The 20,565-nt window shown below is 43.5% G+C and overlaps 1 protein-coding gene across 23 annotated transcripts in view; it reads left to right on the top strand.

The window, feature by feature from the left end:
- The window catches only part of Lrrfip2 (LRR binding FLII interacting protein 2), a 120,108-nt gene extending 102,356 nt beyond the window's left edge, over positions 1 to 17,752 (top strand). For 19 of the 23 annotated variants that reach the window (XM_037207971.1, XM_037207972.1, XM_037207976.1 and 16 more), the window contains 5 exons: positions 1,628 to 1,677; positions 5,251 to 5,371; positions 14,468 to 14,547; positions 15,700 to 15,804; positions 16,375 to 17,752. In XM_037207971.1, coding sequence (XP_037063866.1) covers positions 1,628 to 1,677; positions 5,251 to 5,371; positions 14,468 to 14,547; positions 15,700 to 15,804; positions 16,375 to 16,485 — 467 coding nt within the window. In that variant the 3' untranslated portion in view covers positions 16,486 to 17,752. The remainder of the gene's footprint in view (positions 1 to 1,627; positions 1,678 to 5,250; positions 5,372 to 14,467; positions 14,548 to 15,699; positions 15,805 to 16,374) is intronic. The other 4 variants (XM_037207983.1, XM_037207984.1, XM_028860045.2 and 1 more) reach the window with 2 other exon arrangements.
- The last annotated feature ends 2,813 nt before the right edge of the window (positions 17,753 to 20,565 follow it).

Below are 20,565 nucleotides of genomic sequence, written 5' to 3' on the forward strand. Positions count from 1 at the left end.
TACAGCAGACCCTGGGCAGAGTCCAGCTGCCCATCCAGGGGAGCTCAGGGCTGCGGGGACTTGCTAGCATGGGCTTAGCTTCTTCCTCGCCCACCTGGATTTAGAGTCTAAGCTTCCCAGGGCTCTACAGCTCTTTGCCACCACTTTGCTTAAAGCCAGAAATGGATGATGGAGAAGGCACATACTGAAGTGTGACTTCCAGGGCAGGGTCCAGGCCTGTTAAAATTGACCCTTAGAGAATCTAACAACACCTCTCCAGAAAGTCACAAAGGGCCCCAGCCATTGCCCCCACAACAAATCTGGGGGAAGAGAAATAACACAGATAGATAACATGCCATCAGCTCACATTTTAAAACATTTTTTAATTTAAATTTTTTTCTTTTACCGTGTGTGTGTGTGTGTGTGTGTGTGTGTGTGTGTGTGTGTGTGTGTATGTGTAGTTTTCCTTTTTTTTTTTTTGTTTTTTTGAGACAGGGTTCTCTGTGTAGTTTTGGTGCCTGTCCTGGATCTTGCTCTGTAGCCCAGGCTGGTCTCGAACTCACAGAGATCCGCCTGGCTCTGCCTCCCGAGTGCTGGGATTAAAGGCGTGCGCCACCACCGCCTGGCGTGTGTAGTTTTCTTAAGGGAGTGTGAGGCACTACAAGAGCAGCACAGGCTAAGCTGTCTTCAGGTTAGTAGGCATGTTGTCTCGTGTAGAATTCAAAAACATAATTAATGGTTGATAGAGGGTGCAAGTGAGCTAGAAGGGAAACCCTGCAGGCATGCTCACCTTTGGCATTTGAGATGACATTGTTATTCACAAAGGCCACACTCAAAAACCATACAAAAACAAAACAAAACTCATGTAAGTTTACCATTTTGTTCATTCCCATCCATAGCCGTTACAGCCTGATAGTGTACAGAGCTGAAGACAGCAATGGGCAGCTCCGGGTTCCCCCACCTCTGTGGGTGCTAAGGGAAGTGGAACTGACATGTCCGACCCTCATTTATTATGGGCCATTGGCCAACTGTGAGCTGCTGCTATAGCTGAACTAGTGGTGTCTCCTCAGCCCAGGGGGCCTCTTCCCGCCTGGAAGCAGCAGCCCTGTGCATCTGCCCCAGGCTGGAACCCAGGTTCCCTAGCCTGGTTTTCTTGTGTTCACTGCTGGATGAGCCACAGGTTTAAACAGTAGTTGAAGCCACTGCAGGTTTCTGATCCACGAGGCTCTCAGTCCCACACCAGTCTTAGGGCTCCTCATTTGCCTGTCCCATCAGCCATGGCAGGCTCACTGGTGCCAGCATTTTGCAGGGCCTTGACCCGCACTCCCGGGCCCGCTCCTGTTCCACGTCCTGCTCCCTCCCCACCAAGGCTGGGAGCCCCTGAAGACAACTGCAACAACAACAACAAAATGGTTTCCTCTGGACTCCAGTTTGTGTCTAGGCAGAAAGTCACTGCTCTGGGAGCAGATATTTGATGTCATAACTGTCACCAGCTAGGAGTGTGTTTGGGAGAATAAAGTATTCTTTTGATTGGAGTTAAGGCCTTTGCTTCTTTTCATGTTCAGAATGTAAACAATGTAATTTAGTAGATGCTGGCTATTTGTGAAAACCTTTCCAAGTCCAGTTTACAGCTTCCCACTTGTTCCAGATGTGAGGCTACGGAAACTTGCTGGAGAAAAGGAGGAGCTCCTGTCACAGGTGAGATGTCTGCTCATCTGAAACCATTAGTTCATCTAAGATAGGCAGTAAAATGCTAATAAATTAACTGTTCACTAGAAATTAGAAATATTGCTGGGTGTAGTAGTGCACGCCTTTAATCCCAGCACTTAGGAGGCAGAGTTTGAAGCTAGCCTGGTCTGCATAGTGAGTTCCAGGACAGTCAGAGATACATAATAAAATAAAATTAAAAAAAAAGATATTTCTTAACTTTAGTACTCAAGTAACATTTAAAGGAAGAAAAGCTAAATGGTATTGTCTTTAAAAATGTCTGGGATGCATACAAAGCTGGTTGCTTAGCCCTTCTACCCCCACCCTGACCAATTCTGTCCTCTCTCAGTTGTCCCTTCGTGAGAGTCACTGACTTCATGATGCTACTCCTTAAAGGGACCATCTGTTGACAGTCCTCTGTGGAAGACCTCTGCCGCACATGTGCATACTTCCTCTTCCTGTAGCCTCTCAACAGCCAGTCTGTTTCCATCTGCAGGACTCTGAACATTGGCTCCATAGGGAGCCATCTCTGTTCTGGGTGGCTTTTCTTGTGTTGTTATCATACAGTTAGCCCCCGTTTTAAGCCCACTCAGTTTTCTGATCCGTAGCAAGTTCCCTGGCTTCATCTCTGACAGCCCAGTCTGAACTAGCAGCTTGTTCACTCTGTGCTGCTGGGACTGTCCTGCAAGCCTGTGGGGACTTTCTCTGCCTGTGCTTTGGGTTGGCTTCCCTTTTCTCGGCTTTTCTTCTTTCCTCTTTCATTCACTCTTATTTTGTATATTCCAGTAGCTTCCTGAGGAAAGAGCATGTGGGCTGGTAATTTCCCATGACTTTGAAGGCCTGAAAGTGTCATTTTCCTTCAGGTTTTTAAAAATCTCTTCCTTTATTGTCCTGTCCTTGAAGACAGTCGTTCAGAGTTGTGAGGACAGGCCTGTGAGATGGCTCAGTGAGCAAAGTGCATGCTGTGCAGGCCAGACGACCTAAGTTCAATTCCTAAAACCCACATGAAGGTAGCACATGAGAACTGACTCCTCCAGGTTGTCCTCTGACCTCCAGAAGAGTGTGTTTTTGTGTATGTGCATGAACACTCAATAAATAATAATAATAATAATAATAATAATAATAATAATAATAATAAAAATTTTGAGGACATTTTCAGATTTGATCTCTCATAGGTGATGTTTTTCTTTTCCTCTGTAAGCTTCTGTCCTATTCTCTTTCTCTCTAGTATCTTGAAATCTCACAGTGATGTATTCAGAAGTTTTCAAGCATGATAGCAGCCCCTGTTGATTCTAGTCTTTAGTTTGGAAAAACTTGAGTGATTTTAGTTACTCTTTCCTCACTCCTATTCAGTCAGTAAGCAAATGGCAAGTGATACTCTACTGTTTAATACATTATTCATGGTACATAGGAAATTTGGATGAATAATCAGATTGTTGTGGGTTTATTTGAAAAATTCGTGCCCTGGTAGGCCTTAGTAGAGAGGACAGGCAATAGAATTAAGCTGTGTTGTATGTGAAGTTTCTGTGAACACATTTATCATGTGTCTCTCTAGTGACATTCAGCCGTGTGGCAGGCATGTAGTCAGCAGTTAGACATAGCTAGGACAAGGGATGTGGAGGGCAGTAAGACTGCGGTGGTCAGGTCGGACCTAGAAGTCAGGCTAAATGAGAGTGCAGAGAGGACCTCGAAGTAGAGATCAGCTGGAGTAGAAAGAAGATAGATCAATGACTGGAAGTGAGTGTGGCTGGAGGATGTTCGGGTTAGAGTACAGAGAGAATGAACGGGGGGTGGGTGGGGTGGGTGGTGGTGGTCAGCAGCCGTGGTTAGAGTATGTGGAACTAAATAACCTCGGGAGTATGGCTATCTAATGTTGAAGTCTGTTATTATGTGTTACATGAAGGCCAAGGGCAAAAAGAGGTAGATAGCAGGATCCTTGAAGGGGAGGTGTTCCAGAATCGGGGTGCATTATGGGAGCATGCCACTACTCTAGATGTGTATGAAATGGCCAAGAGGAGGGTAGTTTTGGGAGTGCAGGTCAGGAGCTAACAGGGCAGAGGCACAGTACACCAGTGAAGACGTAAGGCAGTTCGATAGGAATCTCAACAGGTAAGATTAAGAATGGGGACTTCTCGGGAGCATGGCTGTAGGGTAGTTCAGCACCAGCAAGGAGAGCCTGAGAGCACCGTTCCATCTCCAGGCTGAGGTAGGAGCCTGTGAAGACAAAAGCTGTAGTGCTTAGTGGGGCTATCAGAACTGCAGGGCTCTGTGAGAGTGCTAAGGTGAAAAGTGTACTCTGAGATGAGGCTGTGGCAGGAGCATCAGCTGGTGGCAGGCTGATGCTTCGAGAGGCATTGGAGAAGTTTATGTGTGCAGCGGGGTAAGGTTAGGTATGGCACAGGGCCTTTGGGTAAGAGTGCTGAGGAAGAGGGATGCCCCTTTGGGGTGTGGTAGGAATGATGGAATAACAACCCACTTCTCTCAAGGCAAACCCATATGTGTGCAAAGGGCAGAGGTGCCTGGGAAGTATGCATTCACTGAGTGTGAAATCAGTACTTGCCCTTCCCATTGGACAGTGGCAAAGCTCGTTCTCAGCTTCCTTTTAATCTCTGGCAGCAGAGTTAAAGAAACTGGAAAAGCCAGACATTTGTGCTTCCAATTAATTTGAGTATTTAAAGTTCTCTAAGTATTCAGTTTATCTCTAAAAAACTAGACAAAAAGTCCTATCTACCCATGAAAGGATTCATTTTAATAAGACTAAGAAAAAATATTCAAAAGTGTACTGTTGTGTAAACACACACAAGTAAGTAATAAAGAGTAGAGGTCTTTATTGAGACACCTGGTTTCTGAGGCCCATTCCTTTCTGTTTATATCAAATGCCTAGAGCCATTCTTGTTGTAGGAAAAACTGAGTGATTTGTATGGCTTGCTAAAAATAATAAGGATCGGCTTTGTTGTATGTGATGGCCACTGGACCAGTTACCTCCTTTAAGGGAATGGGGCTGGAAGCTGGTAAACTCACTGCAGCAGTGCTGTGCAAACATGTCCTGAATTTGAATTCCCAGCAGTAGGCACTGCAGCATGTGTCTGTAATACCAGCAGAGGTGGACATAGGAGTTTCACTGGAGTTTGCCAGCCAGCCAGGCCAAATTGATTAGCTTCAGGCTTGGTGAGATCCTTGTCTCAAAAACAACATGAAGACCAACTGAAGAAGGCATCTGATGTAGACCCCTGGCCTCCATATATGCATTGGCACATACAAACTCAAGACACTTACCTTCCATCCAGGCCTGGTGATACAGGTCTGCAATCACAACTACTTGGGAGGCTGAGGAAGGAGAATCCCAAGTCCAAGGTCTCCCTGAGCTGAAGAGTGAGTGCAAGGCCAGTCTGGGCAACTTAGTGAGAATCTATTTCAAAGTAAAAAAAGAGGGATATGGCTACAGCTGTCGTAGTGTTTGCTTAGCATGCCTGAGTCCCTGGGCTTCACCTCAGTATCCCCAAAGAAAGAGATAAAGAAACAGACAGACACTGATTTCACTGGTGACTTTTCCTTCCATTCCAGATTAGAAAGCTGAAACTGCAGTTAGAAGAGGAACGGCAGAAGTGTTCCAGGAGTGATGGCACATCTGGGGACCTGGCAGGACTGCAGAATGGCTCAGATTTGCAGTTCATCGAGATGCAGAGTAGGTACCAGGGCCAGGCCAGTGTGCACTGGTATGTAGCATGTATCCCTGGAATAGAGGTGGATGTGGGCTGCCAGAGTCCAGGAGAGTGGTCCTGACCTCTTAAGAGCTAAACAGGGTATACAGGCCCGGCAGTGGTCCACAGAGGTAGACGGGCCCGGCAGCAGCGACAAGCAGAGGCAGGTAGGCCCACGGTGGCAGCCGGCAGAGACATACAGGCCCGGCAGCGGCACAGAGGTAGACGAGCCCGGCAGCAGCAACAAGCAGAGGCAGGTAGGCCCACGGTGGCAGCCGGCAGAGACATACAGGCCCAACGGTGGCCGACAGAGACATATAGGCCTGGCAGCGGCCCACAGAGGTAGACGGGCCTGGCAGCTGTGGCCAGCAGGGTCATACAGGCCCGGCAGCAGCCGGGAGAGACATACAGGCCCAACTGCGGCCTGCAGAGGTAGACAAGCCCGGCAGCATCGATAAGCAGAGGCAGGGACGCCTCTAACCCCAACACCCGGGGAGGAAGCTATCTCCATGGGACGGAACCAGAACGAATCTGAACACTCCTTCTGAGGACAACCCAGGGCCCAGCTGCTGATCCTGCAAAACCCAACAACTTGGAGGTGTTGGTGAGACTACCCCGCTCAGCTGAAATCCACCCGGAAGAGGATTCAGATCCCTACAGTTTGGAGTCTGAAGAAACAAGATCAGCTGAGGAGTTGACAAATGAACAAAACGTGATCTGGGAACACAGAAGAAGGTGCTGCCCAGCCACCAAACCAGATCACCAGAATCATAAGTATATTCTTCACCGACTGAGATCAGCTGCCCCTGAAGAAACAGCCCTATAGCACCAATTTAACCAAGAACTCCTACTGAACCAAGACTAAAAATTAGAACAAGGGAGGCACTCTCAGACACAGACACCACCTGCACCGAGCAGAGGAAAAGATGAATAGATGCCAGTGCAAAAATACAGGCAACAACATAAAGACCTATATGGCAACATCAGAACCTAGTGATTCTACACCTGCAAGACCTGAACATACCAAGACAGAAGAAACAGAAGAAATCAACCCTAAAAACGACTTTAAGAAGATGATAGAGGCCATTAAAGAAGAAATAAAACATTCCCTTAAAGAAGAAATAAAAAACTTCCCTTAAAGAGGTAATGAAAAACTCCATTAAAGAAGAAATAAAAAAACTCCCTTAAAGAAATGGAAGAAAAAACGAACAAAAAATGGGAAGAAATCAAAGAAAGCCAAGAAAAAGCAATTAAACAGATGAAAGAAACATTCCAAGATCTGAAAAATGAATTTGAGACAATAAAGAAAACACATGCTGAGGGAATGCTGGAAATAGAAATCCTGACTAAAGGAACAGGAACTACAGAAACAAGCATAACCAACCGATTGCAAGAGATGGAACAGAGAATCTCTGATACTGAAGACACAATAGAGAAAATAGATTCGTCAGTCAAAGAAAACACTAAAGACAAAAAAGTCGTAACACAAAACATCCAGGAAATTTGGGACACTATGAAAAGACCAAACCTAAGAATAATAGGGATAGAAGAAGGAGAAGAATACCAACTCAAAGGCACAGAAAATATATTCAGCAAAATCATAGAAGACTTTCCTAACCTAAAGAAAGAAATACCTATGAAGATACAAGAAGCTTACAGAACACCGAATAGGCTGGATCAAAAAAAAAAAAAAAAAAATCCCCTCGCCACATAATAATCAAAACACTAAACACACAGAACAAAGAAAAAATATTAAGAGCCGCAAAGGAAAAAGACCAAGTAACATATAAAGGCAAACCCATCAGAATAACACCAGACTTCACAATAGAGACTATGAAAGCTAGAAGATCATGGACAAATCTTATGCAGACACTAAGAGACCACGGATGCCAACCCAGACTATTATACCCAGCAAAACTCTCAATCAGCATAGGCGGAGTAAACAAAGTATTCCAGGATAAAACCAGATTTAGTTGGGTGGTGGTGGTGGCGGCGGCGGCGGCACCACACGCCTTTAATCCCAGCACTCGGGAGGCAGAGCCAGGCGGATCTCTGTGAGTTTGAGGCCAGCCTGGGCTACCAAGTGAGTTCCAGGAAAGGCGCAAAGCTACACAGAGAAACCCTGTCTCAAAAAACCAAAAAACAACAACAACAAACAAACAAACCTGATTTAATCAATACCTGTCCACAAACCCAGCCCTACAGAAAGCAGCAGAAGGGAAAATCCAACCTAAAGAAGCTAAACACATCCATGAAAAATCAAGCAATAGATAATCCCACACCGACATACACCAAAGAAGGACAACACAACACAACCACAAAAAATAACAGGAATTAACAATCACTGGTCATTATTATCCATCAATATCAATGGTCTCAACTCACCTATAAAAAGACACAGGCTAACAGAATGGATAAGAAAACAGGACCCATCCATCTGCTGCATACAAGAAACACACCTTAACTCCAAAGACAGACACTACCTCCGAGTAAAGGGCTGGGAAAAGGCTTTCCAAGCAAATGGACCTAAGAAACAAGCTGGTGTAGCTATCCTAATATCTAATAAAATAGACTTCAAACTAAAATCAATCAAAAGAGACCAGGATGGACATTACATATTTATCACGGGAAAAATCCACCAAGATGAAGTCTCGATTCTAAACATTTATGCTCCAAATACAAAAGCACCCACATTCATAAAAGAAACACTACTAAAGTTTAAAACGCACATCAAACCCCACACATTAGTAGTGGGAGATTTTAACACAGCACTGTCACCAAAAGACAGATCTACCAGACTGAAACTTAACAAAGAAATAAAGGACCTAACAGATGTTATGACTCAAATGGACTTAATGGATATCTACAGAACATTCCATCCTAACACAAAAGAATATACCTTCTACTCAGCACCCCATGGAACCTTCTCAAAAATTGACCACATGCTTGGACACAAAACAAATCTCAACAGATACAAAAAAATTGGAATAACCTCCTGTATCTTATCAGACCACCATGCCTTAAAGTTAGACCTCAACAACAACAGAAATTATAGAAAACCCACAAACTCATGGAAACTGAATAATGCTCACCTGAAACATCAAGGGGTCAAGGAAGAAATAAAGAAAGAAATTAAAGATTTCCTAGAATTCAATGAAAATGAAAGTACAACATACCCAAACTTATGGGACACTATGGAAGCAGTGCTAAGAGGAAAATTCATACCTCTAAATGCACACATAAAGAAGATGGAGCAATCCCATACCAATGAATTAACAGAACAACTGAAAGTTCTAGAACAAAAAGAAACAAACTCACCCAGGAGAAATAGATGCCAGGAAATAATCAAATTGAGGGCTGAAATCAACGAAATAGAAAACAAGAGAACAATACAAAAAATCAATGAAACAAAGAGTTGGTTCTTTGAAAAAATCAACAAGATAGACAAACCCCTAGCCAAATTAACCAAAAGGCAAAGAGAGAGCACCCAAATTCACAAAATCAGAAATGAAAAGGGAGACATAACAACAGACAACGAGGAAATCCGGAGAATCATCAGATCATACTTCAAAAACCTGTACTCCACAAAAATGGAAAACCAGGAAGAAATGGACAATTTTCTGGATAAATACTACATACCAAAATTAAATCAAGACCAGATAAACCATTTAAATAGACCAATAACCCCTAAAGAAATAGAAACAGTCATCAAAAGTCTCCCAACCAAAAAAAGCTCAGGACCAGATGGTTTCAGTGCAGAATTCTACCAGACTCTCAAAGAAGAACTAATACCAATACTCTTCAAAGTGTTCCACACAATAGAAACAGAAGGAACACTACCAAACTCTTTTTATGAGGCTACAATTACCCTGATACCCAAACCACACAAAAATGCAACAAAGAAAGAGAACTACAGACCAATCTCCCTCATGAACATTGATGCAAAAATACTCAACAAAATATTGGCAAACCAAATCCAAGAATACATCAAAATAATTATCCATCACGACCAAGTAGGATTCATCCCAGGGATGCAAGGATGATTCAACATATGAAAATCAGTCAATGTAATACACCATATAAACAAACTGAAAGAAAAAAACCACATGATCATCTCCTTAGATGCTGAAAAAGCCTTTGACAAAATCCAACACCCCTTCATGATAAAGGTCTTAGAAAGATCAGGAATACAAGGAACATTTCTAAACATAATAAAAGCAATTTATAGCAAGCCAACAGCAAACATCAAATTAAATGGAGAGAAACTCAAAGCAATTCCACTAAATTCAGGAACAAGACAAGGCTGTCCACTCTCCCCATGTTTATTCAATATAGTACTAGAAGTTTTAGCTAGAGCAATAAGACAACAAAAGGAGATCAAAGGGATACAAATTGGCAAGGAAGAAGTCAAACTTTCACTATTTGCAGATGATATGATAGTATACGTAAGTGACCCCAAAAACTCTACCAGGGAACTCCTACAGCTGATAAACTCCTTCAGTAAAGTGGCAGGATACAAGATTAACTCAAAAAAATTAGTAGCCCTCCTATACACAAATGATAAAAGGGCTGAGAAAGAAGTCAGAGAAACATCACCCTTTACAATAGCCACAAATAATATAAAATACCTTGGGATAACACTAACTAAACAAGTGAAGGACCTTTTTGACAAGAACTTTAAATCTCTAAAGAAAGAAATTGAAGAAGATATCAGAAAATGGAAGGATCTCCCATGCTCATGGATAGGTAGGATTAACATAGTAAAAATGGCAATCTTACCAAAAGCAATCAACAGATTCAATGTAATCCCCATCAAAATCCCAACACAATTCTTCACAGACTTGGAAAGAAAAATACTCAACTTCATACGGAAAAACAAAAGACCCAGGATAGCTAAAAGAATCCTATACGATAAAGCAACCCTTGGAGGCATCACCATCCCTGACCTCAAACTCTACTATAGAGCTATCGTAATAAAAACAGCTTGGTACTGGTATAAAAACCAACATACGGACCAATGGAATCGAATTCAAGACCCTGACATTAATCCATGCACATATGAACACCTGGTTTTTGACAAACGAGCCAAAACTATACAATGGAAAAAAAGTCTCTTCAACAAATGGTGCTGGCATAACTGGATCTCAATATGTAAAAGATTACAAATAGATCCATATCTGTCACCATGCACAAAACTCAAGTCCAAGTGGATCAAAGACCTGAACATAAATCCAGTTACACTAAACTTAATAGAAAAGAAAGCAGGAAGCACTCTTGAACGCATTGGCACCGGAGACCATTTCCTAAATATAATACCAGCAGAACAAACACTGAGAGCAACAATTAATAAATGGGATCTCTCGAAACTGAGAAGCTTTTGCAAGGCAAAAGACACAGTCAATAAGACAAAAAGACAGCCAACAGAATGGGAAAAGATCTTCACCAACCCCACATCTGACAGAGGATCGATCTCCACAGTATATAAAGAACTCAAGAAACTAGACATCAAAGTACTGAACAGTCCAATTAAAAAATGGGCTAAATAGCTAAACAGAATTCACAAAACAAGAACTACAAATGGCTGAATGACATTTAAAAAAATGCTCAACATCCTTAATCATCAGAGAAATGCAAATCAAAACAACTCTGAGATACCACCTTACACCTGTCAGAATGGCTACGATCAAAAACACCAATGACAGTCAATGTTGGAGAGGATGTGGAGCAAAGGGAACACTCCTCCACTGTTGGTGGGAATGTAAACTTGTACAACCACTGTGGAAATCAGTATGGTGGTTTCTCAGAAAATTAGGAATCGAACTACCTCAAGACCCAGCCATCCCACTCTTGGGCATATACCCAAGGAATGCTGATTCATACCATAAAGATACATGCTCAGCTATGTTCATAGCAGCACTATTTGTAATAGCCAGAACCTGGAAACAACCTAGATGCCCATCAACGGAAGAATGGATGGAAAAAATGTGGTACATATACACAATGGAGTACTACTCAGCAGAGAAAAACAATGAAAGCATGAAATCTGCAGGCAAATGGATGGAACTAGAAAAAAATCATCCTGAGTGAGGTAACCCAAACCCAGAAAGACAGTCATGGTATGTACTCACTCATAAGTGGATTCTAGATATAAAATAAAGAACATTCAGACCACAACCCATAGAACCATGAAGGCTATATATATAGCATGGAGGTCCCTAGGACGACTGTGGCTTATAATAAATTTCGGTTTTACTCAATTATTGAAAAAAATAGGCAAATGAATGGAAACACATGAACTATGAACCAAAGGCTGAGGGGCCCCCTGCTGGATCAGGCCCTCTAAATAGGTGTGACAGTTGTTTGGCTTGATCAGTTTGGGAGGCAACTAGGCAGTGTGACCAAGTCCTGTGCTCGTTGCATGAGTTGGCTGTTTGAAACCTGGAGCTTATGCAGGGACACTTGGCTCAGACTGGGAGGAAGGGACTGGACCTGCCTGGACTGAGTCTACCATGTTGATCGCAGTCCTCGGGGGAGGAGTTGCCCTGGAGGAGGTGGGAATGGAGGGTGGGCTGGGAGTAAGGGGAGGGGGTTGGAGGGGGGAGAATAGGGGAACCCGTGGCTGATATGTAGAACTGAATGGTATTGTAAAATAAAATAAATAAAATTTAAAAAAAAAAAAAAAGAGCTGAACAGGGACTCTGCTCACCTGTAAGTCCCAGGGGTGGCATGGGCCAGTCCCTGCCTGCATGTGATGTCTGAGCTCCTGTGTGGGTCCCTCTTCCATTTAAGCTTTTTCTTTGGAATTCATCTCGGAAAATTGAAGATTTAAGACCAGCTCATTAATGTTGAGTTTCTGAAATTTACTAGTTTTTAACAAAAATTCATCTTTACATGAAATTAAAAGCAAGGCTACAAAATATAGTCTGTTTATACAAATTATATTTCTTTTCCCTTTTTACTTTTGACCCCATATTGTTGGTTTGTTTGAGAGAGGATCTTTCTACATAGTCCTGGCTAGCCTGAAATCACTATGTAGACTGGGCTGGCCTAGAACCCACAGAGATCCACCTGCCTTTCCCTCCCAGGTGCTGGGATTAAAGGTGTGTGCTACCATGCTTGGCTCCATATTGTTTTTAAGTGTCTATCTACTGTACTCACCCTACATACCACAGTAGAGTTGTCCCAGCACCCATTCTTATTATTACCCTGTTGGTAGTGATGTGTAACTTACAATAAGGGGCTTTCATTTTTGTAATTTGTAGGGGCTTTACTGATAATGTACTTTAAAATCTTGACTTTCTGTGTCCCTTTCATATTAACAATTGGATGCAGGCTGAATGGAAGAATTTGGGGGTTGAAGCTTATTAATAATAACTTAAGTGGTTAGTATTACTTCTTTTGGACCTCAGGTCTCTCATATTCCTTGATGAGTAGTTTGTTCTAGAATCTCACCTTGGTGGAACAGGAAGGTGACAGAAGGTGGGAAGGCTAGTTAGGAGGCTGGTAGGGTGAGCTTGACCAGTATAGTGGATGCCAGTAGTTCCAGAGGGCACAAGTAGATTTTGAAAGATTGCAGAAGCAGCAAATTTGAAAGGAACCAAGCTGAAGAGGAACAAACTAGCTTCTGCGTGACTGTTTTCTGGAGCCAAGCAGGTGTTAGAGGTGGGCTCTACAGGTGAGGTTAAATGACCTGAGCAGCACATGGCAGCCAGGACAATGTGAGCAGCTGCTAGTTCTGAACAGCAACTGGACCTGGAGTGAGTAGGGTTTCAGATACATACGGGAGTGAGTGAACAGACTTTTACACGGGAAGGAATCAGTGTTTGAAAGGGATAAAGTAGCTGCACATTTTGATAACCAATAGGTTATTGGAGATTTGAATATAAAAACAGGACTGTAACTTCTCTTGTAGAGCTCTTTCCACGACTAGAGGTGGCCCTGAGAGATAGCTGCTCTATCCATTTTTTGAAATAGTCTCATTGTGCAGCTCAGGCTGGCCTCAAACTCCTGATCCTCTTGTCTTAGCCACCCAAGGGCTAGCATTTGGGGTTACAGAGAGGTGCCAACTCCTGTGTTTCCTGTTAAGGTGATAGTAACTGTCCAGTCAGCAAAACTGCTTGCACTGACCACTGCATAGGTAGGCCTCCTATTGTTCATGTGGAAATAGAGGAATGTTCTAGGGTTTTTTTTAATTTCTCCTTTGGTGAGTTAGATGTATGTTCTATAGACTTTGCAACTGTATAATCTTCAAAGGGTGAAGACTTTAGGGTCCTGGTGGGAATTTCTAAACTTCTAAGCTCTTTATTTCTTGGGAATGATGTACATATAATGATTTGTAGCTATACCTATAACATCACCATATTATTGAAAAGCACTTATCTCAGCTTTATTGAAGCATAGAATGCAAAGCATTTGGCTAGGTCCATAAATTTAAGAAGACTAAGGCAGGACCCCCTCTTTACTTACATAAACAGTATTACAGAACATAATTATCATAAAGAGAATGCAGATAAAATGAGCAGGGGAAGAAATTACAGTTCCCGAGTTACAGAGACGAGTGTATCTTACTGAGGCTAGTGAAGAGTTGAATCAGTGTGTGAGAGAGCAGAAACACTGCCTGCGAACTAGAAGGTACAGGGCTGGGTTCAGAGAAGCAGGGGGCCCAGAGGCTTCAGGGGCCATTGCCACCCTGTGAACTTTCTCAGCGCTCTCTTCACATGCATTTAGAGCAGTGGTTCTCAACCTTCCTAATGCTGGGACCCTTTAACACAGTTCCTCATGTTGTGCTGACCCCAACCATAAAGTTATTTCATTGCTACTTCATAATTGTAATTTTGCTACTGCTGTGAGTCATAAATATCTGATACGTGATCTCCAAAGGGGTCTTGACCGACAGGTTGAGAACCACTGATTTGGAGGGAAAGAAGAACTTGTTTGGCCCTAGGGATACTGCTGAGCACAGGTGCAGGAGTTATCTTGCAGTACATAGAGTCCAGAACCTGAACTGCATGTCCTCTATCTGCTACTTCACAGCTTCAATTCTGGAGATGAGTGTAATGCATTATTATCTTCTGTTTTAGGAGATGCCAATAGACAAATTAGTGAATACAAATTCAAGCTTTCCAAAGCAGAACAAGACATAACCACCTTGGAACAAAGTGTAAGTACTTCTGTGAGGCAGCAAATGATTTAGATGCCATTAAATGCTATCAAATGCCTCTCAGGCTCTTGCATCATAGTAGTTAGACCTTTGAATTTCTGTAGGTGGCCTCGGCCACTGGATCTCTTCAAATGCTCTGCATTACAGCTGAAAAGCCACCAGAACACACCTGGTGAGGAAATTCAACTTTGTGTTTATTCTAAAGATGGATGACTGGGTCAGCAGGATGGCACAGCAGATAAGACACTTGCTGCCAAGCCTAAAGATCTGAGTTTGATCCCCAGGACCCACACGGCTGTAGACAACTGATTCCCACATGTTGTCTTATCTTGTCCTAGTTATGATTTCTATTGCTGTGCTGAAACACCATGATCAAAAGCAACTTGGGGAGGGAAGAGTTTATTTCCTCATATTTCCATATAACAGTTCATTATCAAAAACAGTGAGGGCAGGAACTCAAGCAGGGCAGGAACCTGGAAGCAGAGGCCATGGAGGGGTGCTGCTTACTAGCTTGATCCTCATGGCTTGTTTAGGCTGCTTTCTTTTAGAACCCACAACAAATGTGGGTGGTGCCAGGGACGGCATCACCCCTCCCCCATCAATCACTAGTTAAGAAAAATGCCCAGCTGGGTGGAGTTGGCGAACACCAAGTTTGAGGCCAGCCTGGTCTACAGAGCAAGTTCCAGGACAGCCAGGACTGTTACACAGAGAAACCCTGTCTCAACCAAAAAGAAAGAAAGAAAATGCCCTATAGACTTGCCTACAGCCGAATCTTATGGAGGGCTTCTCTCAATTGAGGACTCCTCCTCTCAGATGACTTTAGCTTGTGTCAATTTGACATAAAACAAGCACAGACCTCTATGTGCACACAGTAAATAAACAGGTGTAATATTTTCTTAAACATAGTACTTTGTAGATGTCATTTTTTAAAAGCTATTTCTAGAGGATTTTAAAACAAGGCCTCTTTAGAAAAATGTTCCTTCTGTACATTTCAAATGCCTGAAGACTTAACATGGGAAATTGGCCCTCAAGTGAATGACTCTGCGATTGTACTTCTCCTGGGCTCCTGGGCTCCTCAGTGACACTGAGTTTCCATCTTGGCTGCCAAGCAGTGGTGGCAAACCCTAGAGGCCTGTGTGCTCCTCTTTACAGATCAGCCGGCTTGAGGGGCAGGTGCTGCGGTACAAAACTGCTGCTGAGAATGCTGAGAAAATTGAAGATGAGCTGAAAGCAGAAAAGAGGAAGCTCCAGCGAGAGGTACTGTGCTGACATGCTTCCTAGAGAACACATTCCTACAAAGACAGTCTGGGAAAATTCACGACACGAGAAGTCTTTAGTCAAGTGTGACGGCGCACGCCTTTAATCCCAGCACTTGGGACAGAGGCAGGCCAATCTGTTAGTTTGAGGGCAGCATGATTTACAGAGCAAGTTCTAGGCCAGCCATGGATACCCAATGAGACCCTGTCTCAAATAACCAAACCCCAAAAGACCTGGTAAAGGAACAATGGAGCCACTTTGCCCGTCATACAGACTTTGGACCTGCACAGTGGCTGCCATTGACTTTGGTAAGGCAGCAAGTCAAAATGTATTTTGGGGTTTTGCTTCAGATGACATCAGTTTTTGCAGCCTTTACACATTTTGTTTTGTGGCTTTATAATCCTCAGCACCACTGTTGAGGCCTCTAGCTGCCTGGAGAAAGGTGGCAGCTGTTTGGGGACCCCCATACATGGCTATCATTCTTAGCAGAGCTGTTTCTCAGAAAGCAGAAAGGAAGAGATGCTGGGCTTTCTTCTGACCACATAGAGTGACTGTGCTCTTTGTCTCCAGCTACGGACAGCACTGGACAAGATTGAGGAGATGGAGATGACCAACAGCCACCTGGCAAAGCGTCTAGAGAAGATGAAGGCCAACAGGACGGCCCTTCTAGCCCAGCAGTAGGCCTGGGTGCTGCTGAGGGCCTTGCCCGGAGACACTGACTTTTGTATATTGACACAAGCCCTTCCAGTACTGTCTGAGTCTTGTCATTAAACAGCCACCTTTGTATTTTATAATTTATGAGAATGAAGCAGGTTTAATCGCCATGAATTTGGATTTTGTTTGTAGCTCACTTCTACAGTGAGAACTAGTCTGTGCTTTTTATTTTTAATTTTCAACATTCTAGAATCACATTTTCTCACCATCTTCCTCCAGCTGCCTCACTGACTGGGCACTTGGGAGGCCTTGGTGTGGGTTCTGGAGGATGGCCATTCTGAGTGCTGAGACACTTGCTGGAGACCTCAAAAACACAAGTGCCTTCTCCACGGTGTGATACGAGCTTCAGAGACCAAGTGGCTGAGATTCTTCCTCTTCTTTCCAGAGCATTTATATTTCAGTGAGGAAGTATTCAGGGGTGGGAGTCTGTGTTTCACTCAAATTTATGTTTGGAGGAAAAAGCCTTTCTTTTTTGTAAGATATTTAAATTTATATAAAAATGTTAGAAAAAGATATGGGGAGTGTATATTAAACTTTATTGCATGGGGCAGAGGAAGTCTAGGCTCATGCTCTTACAAGAGTAGGGTCCTTAGTCTCCGTATCCACTGTGCTGTTCCTAGTATTTTCATCTGCTGCTTATTTGTGAAATGAAACCTCAGACAAGCTTGAGGGCTGAGGGAGGGGCAGTGCAGGCAGGTAGGAAATCTGCCTGGAGAACTATTAAACACACCTTTCTGCCAGCCAGGACTGGCACCATAGTCATTGTTACAGATGCTTTTTAGGACAAATCATGGCAGCCATGTATGGTCCTGTCTTGCCATGTTCTTTTCTCAAGATGAGATAATCCAGAGCATAGAACTTTTTTTGTTTAGTTTTTTGAGAGACAGGGTCTTTGTAGCCCAGGTTGGCTTCCACCTCCTAGTCATTGTCATTGGGGCTCTTTAGAGTGCTGGGATTCCAGGCATGTATCATCATGCCTGGTTCTAGAATAAAAATGCTTAAGAACTTTAATTTCATTTTTAAAGAGCCTAGTTCAAGATATTCCCCCTCCCCCTACTGTAGCCTCTTCATAGGGTTTGCGATTCTTTTGTCAGAATCAAGGTGGTTTCATGGGAATGATTACTGTAGCTCAAAGTGTTTACAGAGAAGCTATATTGAGGAAAAGTCTAATGAATCAAAGCCTCTTAATAAATCTAGACTTGCAACTAGAGAATAAAGTTACCTAAAAAGTGAATGATAGTTGTTCCCTTCTTCAGTCACTAGCCCTTCATTCTTAGGATATGGAAACTGTCCTGAGTTGAGAGCATCCTGTGCATTTATTTCCTAATGGGAACTACAGTTGTATGGGTAGGGGCGCGAATGCAGACTTAGCTGATCAGCTGATCAGGTGATCCAGCTCTTCACATGGAGAAGGCACCATTCAACCTGTACCCATCCTGGGCTCAGGAACCTCTCCTGAGAAGCCCTGGCCCCAGTTGTTCTAGTCTTTTCCAGGTGAAATGGCTCTATTTCTCCTCTACAATATGTTGTTTTCCCTGGGCCCTTCTTCATTGCTTCCTGTGGTCTGTGCTTTATTTTAAACCCCTAGACATTCGTTCTTGGGCTGGGTGCTGTATTTCTGCTGAGGTTATCTGGACACTGAAGAGCTTTATTTTTATTACGGGTTTTAGAGAAAGTCCTGGCTAACTCCCAGTATACTAGATTTGACCACCCACCCCAGCAAGCCACCATGTCTGAGTAGTGAAGGCAAAGAAAGATTCATTTCACGTGGCCATGTTGGGAAGAACAGATAAAAGGGTTCTGGAACCCCAAATTAATTTCAAAGTGTTAACGGTTTAAAAGAGGGAACAAAGGAGAGAGTTGGGGTATGCACTGCTGATGAAGCAACCAGTGGTTTGGCTGGTAATGAAGTTCAGGCCTGTGGAAGGCTCTGGAGAAGTGGTGTTGACATCTCTTGATGTTTCCATGACATAATCATTCCCCCTCCAAAGTGCAGCCTCATTCTTGTTAGTAGTTTCTCATTTTGAGAGATAATCTGTCCTAGGAGTGTTACTTGGGAGTCACCAGTCCTGTTATTCCTCAATTCCAAAGTAACTCCCAAACAGAATGACTTAGGAGGAAAAAAAAAGATAAAGCCAGAAAAGGGCAAGATAGTTGCTGTCTCTTTTGCTTCCCCAGAATCCTCCAAACAGGAACACCTAGAAACACGCTGAGGGCCACTAAGTGGGCCAGCTTAACTCGGACCAGTCAGAAGGCAGACAAGCATGCTCTGGATTTTGTCCCTACTAGTAAATTAGCCTTGACTACAGATAGTAGGAGTATTCTTACTTCTCTTACTGTTGACCGGATGGATGGATTGATTTGGCTCCCAGTTTAAACTCCATCATGACAGAGAAGGTGTGGCAGAATTCATGGGCAGGATGTGGCAGATGGTTCTCAAGCAGGGAACTTTTTCCTTGGCACTCGGTTCACACTTGTTAAGAGAATTTGCATCTCTACATGCTGGAGCTTCATTCAGTGAGTGGACCCTCAGGGCACCTTTGCCACGGCCCAGCACAAAGTGTAAGGTCTCTCTAGCTCTGTTCATCTCTAACAATTATGGATTCTTTGTCTGCACCCTCCTTTTCTGCAACTTGAAACATGTTCATCCTCTTTGTTCGTGTTTTTTCTCACCAGACGGAATAGTTTCCATCTTTCTGTTTTGCATTGTCATTATCCACCTCAATAAACACAGTGGGAACCATGCCACCACCCAGAGGTTAAGCTGTCTTAAAATTGCCTCTGCCAAACAACTTAATCCACTACTTTTGAATTCAGCCTTACTCAAAGACATGAGAAAAGACAAAGCCAGGTCTTTGCCAGAACGCAACACAATAGCCTAGATGCCACTCCAGTCCGTGCTCCCCTCTCAAACCACATGAGCCACGCCCCCACTGGCTGCATGTCTTCTGCACCCCCACTAGAGTCACCCATTAAGTTCTGTTTATAGTATTCCAGCGCTCCCTGGCCTGTAATTCCAGACTTGTCCACATCCTCTTGTACACCTCTTCCAAGGCTTATACACCACATGGCAAGTTTATCAAATCAACCACCCTTGGCTGTCCGTCCATACTTGTTATACCAGTGACTTTTAGACAGGTTCTTACAGGAACAAAATTCATGGGCTGTATAAAGGGATTTACAAAGAAAAGACTAGGCAGGCCAAGGATGGTATCTGCAAGCTGGAGAGGTAGAAAACTTGGTAGCTGCTCAGGTCACAAGGCTGGATGCCTTCGTAGGCCCAATCTGGCATCAAAAGCCTAGAAAATCCCTGGAGAGGAGTCTTGGTATTGTTTCCACCTCGGAAGGTGAAGAAGTTAAGACTCTGATGACAACGTCAGTGATGGATACAGGCAGGGGTACACTTTTCCTGAGATCTTCTCTTATCAGGACTACTGAAAGTTGCCTACTGCCCACTTTGAAGGTAAGTCTTCCCTGACCAGTTATCTGCTCTGGAAACACTGTCATAGACATGCCCAAGTGTCTTTCCCAGGTACTCTAAATCCAATCAAGTTGACAAGACCAGTATATACGTGCTCAGGACTTTTTTTTTTTTTTGGCAGGGAGGGTCTCACTCTGGAGTCTCCATTTGCCTGGAAGTTACTATGTTGACCAGGCTGGCCCCAAGCTCACAGATGCACCTGCCTCTGCCTCCAAGTGCTGGAATTAAGACACATACCACCATGTCCTTGGGACTTTTGTAGCTAGAGTTTTCCTGCCTTGCCCACAGTCAGGACAAATCTCTGTCACCCACCAGTCCCAAAGCCGCTCAGACCCAACCAAGTAAACAGAGACTTATATTGCTTACAAACTGTATGGCCGTGGCAGGCTTCTTGCTTACTGTTCTTATAGCTTAAATTAATCCATTTCGATAAATCTATACCTTGCCACATGGCTCGTGGCTTACTGGTGTCTTCACATGCTGCTTGTCCTGGTGGCAGCTGGCAGTGTCTCCTTCCGCCTTCTTGTTCTTTCTTTTCTCCTGTTAGTCCCGCCTATACTTCCTGC

Source organism: Peromyscus leucopus, chromosome 7 (assembly GCF_004664715.2).
Source record: "Peromyscus leucopus breed LL Stock chromosome 7, UCI_PerLeu_2.1, whole genome shotgun sequence".
Lineage (NCBI taxonomy): Eukaryota > Metazoa > Chordata > Mammalia > Rodentia > Cricetidae > Peromyscus > Peromyscus leucopus.